The following is a 5,795-nucleotide window of genomic DNA, read 5'->3' as shown; positions in this document are numbered from 1 at the left end:
CCCCCCCCCCCCCCCCCCCCAAGTCTGGCATGCTTGTCATCCAAAGTGCGTGTGTTCCCTTGACCCAGGTTTTGGTAGCAGCTTTGTTTATAGCAGTCAGCACACCATGGGAGCAGAGCAGAGCGGCGTGACTGGGGACTTCCTCTTGATCTGGGGTTTTGTAATACATGATCTGGTAACATAAACCTTCTCTGGGAACACTGCCTCCCATGTTTCCTTCCCCTTGAAGTTCTGCTTGGCTTCACTTCCCAGGCTGCGCAGCAAGAGCTGGAGGTGGGCTCCGCCAGCCGCTGTTGACTGGCCTCTTTCTCGGTCAGTCTCTCTTGCAGAGCTGCAGGTCTCCCCTCCTCTTCAGAGCAACCTCCCCAGCTGCCCCCTGCTCTGGATTTTCTGCCATGAAGCTCTGTGCAGCTTGGATCATGTCATCCTCTCTGACCCCTGGCACGGGCACTGTGGGGATGCCCGCGATCATCATGGCAAGAGTGAGGATGCAGTTGTCAGGGGGCAAGGTTGGTGCTGACTCTCCTGCTCTGTTACTTGCCTTCATGGGCAGCAGGAAAGCACCTCTGGGAGGAGGAAGCCCAGCCAGTGGGAAGCCCCCTGCCGGGCTGCCCTGCTCAGCAGCACACCACCTGTTCCTCTGCTGGGCAGGGGGATACCTATGTGGAGGGGCAGTCTGAAACATGCCCACAGGGCCACAGGGCTGCTTCTCTCTGGCCAGTTCAAAGGGGTAATCCCACACAGGGATTTCATGCTGGGCAAGCCTCCCAAAGTACTGCCCCCTGTATGGCTCCCACCCATAGCCTACCCTGCTGTGGATAAGGAGGCATGGAGTTGTGTGGGCCCCCCTGAGAGGCTGTGTGGGTGTCTTCTGGTACAGCAGGGCAGCTTCTTGCTGTGGAGGGCCTGCATTCGTCTCTGTGTTGCTCCTGAGCAGGCCTGGAACCAAAACCCCGGCAGCCGAGGGCACCTCCCCTGCCTGGTAGACGCTGAGGTTGCCCTGCACCACATGGAGCTGTCTGCTGGCATCTCCTGTAGGGAGAGAAGCGCGGGCTGAGCCCTTCCCAGGGTGCCCCAGCTCGAGGCAGGCCTCACTTAGACGCCCATTGTGTTGCGTGTGGCCCAGCACTGGTGCATCCACAGTGCCCGATCCTGGAGTTCTGGGAGGGGCCATGAAGATTCGGGCTCAGCCTACGTCCCCTGTGCAGCATGCATGAGTACGTTCTCCCCAGGGCCTTTGCTGTGCTGTTGGGTATCTGCTGCATGCATCTCCCGTGGGGATGCAGGATGTGAGTCAGGCCCAGCCTGCAAGTAAACATCTCCAGGAAAGAAAACATGCAGCTGGAATGAGAGCCACACTGCAATTTTCATTCCATTGGAAGGGCGTGGGAGATGCTGGTCTCCCACGTCTGGCCACTCCCTGAGAGCAGCCAGAAATGTGCTGGGATCCCAGCTCAGCCTGGTTTTCCCTGGTGACTTGGGTCTTGTTTCAAGCGACAGCTCGCTTTCGGTGAACACCTGCCCTGGCAACGCAGGAGGGCCGATTCCAGCCATTTCCAAACTGCCCGCTGCTGGGAATTGGCCTTTTGTATCCTGCCCTCTCTACTTCCAGCTGAGGAGGAGTTTGAGCTGAGGCCTCTCTGCCTCAGCACCCTCTCACAGCCTAGAGGGTGGTAATTGGGTAACCTCTGGCTGGTGCCACGTGACCAGCATGTTATGCTCGGGCCACCCTGGATCTGAACAGCGACACAGATGCCTCGAGCCTTTGGTCTCCTGTGAGACACCCAAACCTGCCCTATGGCAGAGCATCCCTGAGTTGCCTTCCCAGCACTTCCCTGTTCGCACAAAATGCTGCTGAAATAGCAGGAAAAGCAGTTACCTTGACTGGGAGCTAAAAAACCCAGCGCCACTATTTCCTTCACTGGATAAGACATGGCCAGTGTTGGACAGGCTTGCCCCATTCTAGAACCAGCATCACAGGCTCCGGCCTTACCTCACACTGGAGCCAGCGCCCAGCACTGGTTCCCCACCTGCGCGTGACTCAGCTCCCGCTGTGTCTAGCCCAGGTCTTCTGGAGCAGGGTGGCTTTCAGCAGGGAATGATGCTGGTGGGATTAGGGTGGCCCTGCTGACCCGCTGGGTCATCTGTTCCTGCTCTGACACCCTTGAGCCTCTGCCTGTTACAAGCAGGCTGGGTTTCAAGCACTTCTGGTTTGTCCCTGGTCCCCGTTCCATACAACGCGTGGACTGTGTGTGCCTGCAGCCACCCTCCCATACCTCTCGGGAGGGCAAGAGCATCCTCACTGAGGTCTGTGACTCAGACAGGCAGCAGCGGGGACTGGCCCATGCTACTCCCCGTCACCAGGACTGTGTGCAGGAGGCGGAAGCTGCATGCAGCACCAATCCTACAAGCAGTGTTTGTTCAGCGCAGTTTGGAAGCACTTTATTGCTCTTGTGCTGCTGTAAGTGGAGCAGCCCCAGCCTGCCCTTCACATGCAAGGAGCTCCCTGCTAGTGCTGCTCTGGCCCAGACTGGCTATGCAGCCCTTGTACTGTCTCTTGCTGCAGCAGACAGCACTTTGCGCGTCAGGAAGCAGAGCCTGCTGAGGCTCCAGCCAGAAGCAGAGCAGTAGGGAACCGGCTCTGCTCCTGGGGCCCTGTGCTTGGAGGGTGGAAGAGCTGTCCTGGAAGACCCTTTTTGATCGCTTGCAGGGGCTGAGAACATGGCAGCTGCCTGCTGAGGGTGCTCCCGCCGCCCCGTCACTCGTATTTGCAGAAGTTCTTCAGGACAAGGGGCAGGTCCAAGCCGTCGATGGCCAGTCGGTGGATGACATGCTTCTGGATCACCTGTCGGCAGAGGGTCTGCAAGGAGGGGACTGAAAGAGGAAGAAGAGGGAGCTGGGTTGGCTGCTCTGAGTGCATCTGTGTCACTCTGGCACCACGCAGGGTCACTGGGTAGCAAGTGGCTCACAATGGGCATGGGGAGTGTGGCTGGCGCTGTGGCTTCTGGAGGGTGGCTGGTTCTGGGGCCCATTATCTTGGCCTCCCAGGCTCTGTGCACTGATTGCCCTGGGGCAGGCCCTCATGGGGGTGAATGCTGCCCTGTGAAGAGCTGCCACTCAGCGGTGAGGCATGAGCTGTGTGCTTGCATCCTGGCTGCCTGCTGGAGGTCACAGGCTGGGGGGCAGCTCATGTCCCTGGGCCCTGATGCCTGTGCAGTTGGAGCAGGATGTGTTGGGGGCAGGGGCTTCCCAGGGAGACAGCTGGTGTGACAGTTTAAGGATGATCTACTTTCTTTGTGCCCATCTAGCCAGGGACTACCTGCTCCCCCCATGCTGCCCTTGAAGCCCCCTCTCACCCGTGACCTGGGTCGCTGCACCCAGCAGGCACACGCATCCCACAGCCTGTTCCTGGACACTCTCTCTCTTACCTAAGAGTTGTTTGGTGCTGGGGGTGGGAATCCAGGTGGCAGCGAGCCAGCTGGTCCCCAGCTAGTGTGTGAAAGGCCTTACAGCAGGGCCATCGGGGTGCGGCAGGGTCAGAGGCTTGGATAATCTGGTCTGTTGCAACGTGTGTAAGACTGAGCTACAGCTAATGCAAAATCTTGCTCAACACCTCTTATCTCTGCTGGGTGCTGCCGGCTTTGGGAAGGAGGGGCAGAGAGGCAGAAATTCCAGCCAAACCACTAGCACGGTTCGGAGCCAGGCTCTGACCTTGGGACCGCGCTCAAAGCGCTCGCCTGTTTACCTTCCCTCGGCACCGGGCCATGGGTTGTTGTGACCGGGGCGCTTCACGAGAAGAGACTTTGCTCTCTGCAGCAATAGGTTGTTCCCTGCTGCCGCCAGGCCTGAATCTCCCTCGTGACCCAGAACCTGTCACCAGCAACATCTGCTGCTTCTTTCTCACTTTTGCTTTGGACCACTATGCAGCTAAAGTGAAACTTCCCTTACATGCTTCATTTGCAGAAAGAGGAACCCCTGCAACCTTTCGTCTGAGAAGGGAAGAACTGCGTTCAGCCTCCTGCACTGCTCCCAGCCATCTTGAGAAACCCAGTCGGGCGTCTCCAGGGGAGCCCCTGCCAGTCCGGACAGCGAAGGGCAGCAGGAGGTGAGAGGGGCTTCGCCCATGTGCTGACCTGGACCTAGACCCTCCACGCAAGGTACTTTCAGCCCAGGGAGGCTGCTTGCTGCAAAGTCGCTGAGGCAAGGCTGGGGCCCAGTGGCCGAGTAAGAGCCGGCTGGGCGTACTCGGAAGTTAGACTTGTTCACGTCCTGACAGCAGAGCACATCTCATGTCCCTGCACCTGGGTTTTCGCAGTGCCCTAGCGCCAACAACAGGGTAGCCCTGGTGCAGGAGCGACCGGTGCGGTGAGGGAGAGTCCTGCCTGCTCTGCTTTCTCGTGAGAGCTTGTTGCGAGTGTGGCCCTTCACCTGGAGTCTGGACGCCGGGTACCAAGCGCTGCAGACAGCACCAGGCGGCGTGGCAGTTATCACGGCCCTATGTCTGCTCTTGCTTTTGGCTCACTTGGTGTTTGGCTCCTGCTGAGCAGGGCGAATTGATGTCAGTGGTCTCTGTGGCTCAGGTGCCCGTCCTCTGAGGAGTTGGGCCACAGCACCCTGCTCAGATGGGCGTGACTTGACCACCCCGCTCTGGGCTGGTGAGTCCCATTCCCACCGTCCCCAGCTGTGACCAGCTTCCCCGGGGCTGCTGCACAAGTGTCTTCCTCACTTCTGCTCCACGCGCCCGGTGTCGGCCCCAGACCCGAGGGGAGAGGAGAGGCTATGGGCACCGGCGGTGGGGCAGGGGCGGCGAGGTACTGGGCAGAAATGTGGCTCACACCAGGCTCGTGGCGCCTGGTGTTCAAGGGCCCAGGGCTGGTGCTGGCTTAGGGCTGCGGCCGTATCCAGCAGGAGACCAGCACAGTCTCGTCTCCCTGCCCTGTGGTGCCTGGGGCTCTGCCCTGGCAGACCGTGAAGCTGAATCTCGCCGGTGAGCCCCCCCACCCATGCCCCTCCCCAGAGCCCGAGGGGGGAGGCTCCTCAGATACCTACAGCCATAATCCACCTGGATCACACGGACGCTTTTGGTGGAAGCAAAAACGTCCACCACGGCGTAGAGCGGGCGGGCGGTGGGGAGGCCCCTGGCGCTGGCCCCCATGTCCTCTCCGTTGATGACGATGTGCATGTCGGCCGTGCCGTCGGGCCGGGGCACGTGGAGCACCCCGATGCGGCTCCGCCGCGCGGTGGGGGGCAGCACGTTCGTCCTGTACAGCTCGTCCAGGAGGTGGCTGTAGCGCCCGGGCCTGCTCCGGCCCACCAGCTTGTCCCGGGGGATGCGGACGTGCTCGATGAGCAGGTAGGGCTCGCAGAGGAAGCCGGGGCCCCGGGCCAGCGCGCCCGCCTCCTCGCCCTCCGGCGCCACGCGGTTGTGGTTCCTGGTGATGGCGAACACCCAGCTGTCCCCCAGGCCCACCAGGTCGGGCAGCGAGTACTCGGGCACGGCAGGCAGGCGCTGCGGGTCGTGGGCCGTCAGCCCCACGCGCAGGTGGCCGCACCAGCCCAGCTCCTTCTCCTCGATCTCCACCAGGAAGATCTGCCCGGGCGCCAGGGGCTCCCGGCTGAAGCACAGCCCGTTGGCGAAGCTCTGCACCCGCGTGGCCCGCGTGCCCCAGGCCTCGAGGCGCACGTTGGCGCCGTGGACGCGGTGGAAGCGGGCCGCCATGGTCGCGGCGCTGGGCCTGGGCCTGGGCCTGGGCCTGGCTATTTTTAGGCGAGCCGGTCACAGCTGCCGGGAGCCG

General features: G+C 61.4%; 2 protein-coding genes across 2 annotated transcripts; both read right to left on the bottom strand.

The window, feature by feature from the left end:
- Positions 1-241: 241 nt before the first annotated feature.
- SPATA25 (spermatogenesis associated 25) lies at positions 242-2,339 on the bottom strand. The gene is given in 2 exon segments (XM_019509739.1): positions 242-1,032; positions 1,880-2,339. Coding segments are annotated over 2 exon segments (873 nt in total). The 5' UTR covers positions 1,962-2,339.
- An 87-nt stretch (positions 2,340-2,426) lies between these two features.
- NEURL2 (neuralized E3 ubiquitin protein ligase 2) lies at positions 2,427-5,752 on the bottom strand. Its single transcript, XM_019509928.1, has 2 exons — positions 5,050-5,752; positions 2,427-2,874 (listed from the first exon to the last, which is right to left on the bottom strand). Exons 1-2 carry the CDS (start codon positions 5,717-5,719, stop codon positions 2,759-2,761), a joined length of 786 nt encoding a protein of 261 aa, XP_019365473.1. The 5' UTR covers positions 5,720-5,752; the 3' UTR covers positions 2,427-2,758.
- Positions 5,753-5,795: the final 43 nt, after the last annotated feature.

The sequence above is a fragment of the Gavialis gangeticus genome, unplaced genomic scaffold (assembly GCF_001723915.1).
Source record: "Gavialis gangeticus isolate Ggan-Ray unplaced genomic scaffold, GavGan_comp1, whole genome shotgun sequence".
In the NCBI taxonomy this organism is placed as follows: Eukaryota; Metazoa; Chordata; order Crocodylia; family Gavialidae; genus Gavialis; species Gavialis gangeticus.
Note: the sequence above shows the minus strand (reverse complement) of the source record. Positions and strands in the feature narration are given on the sequence as shown.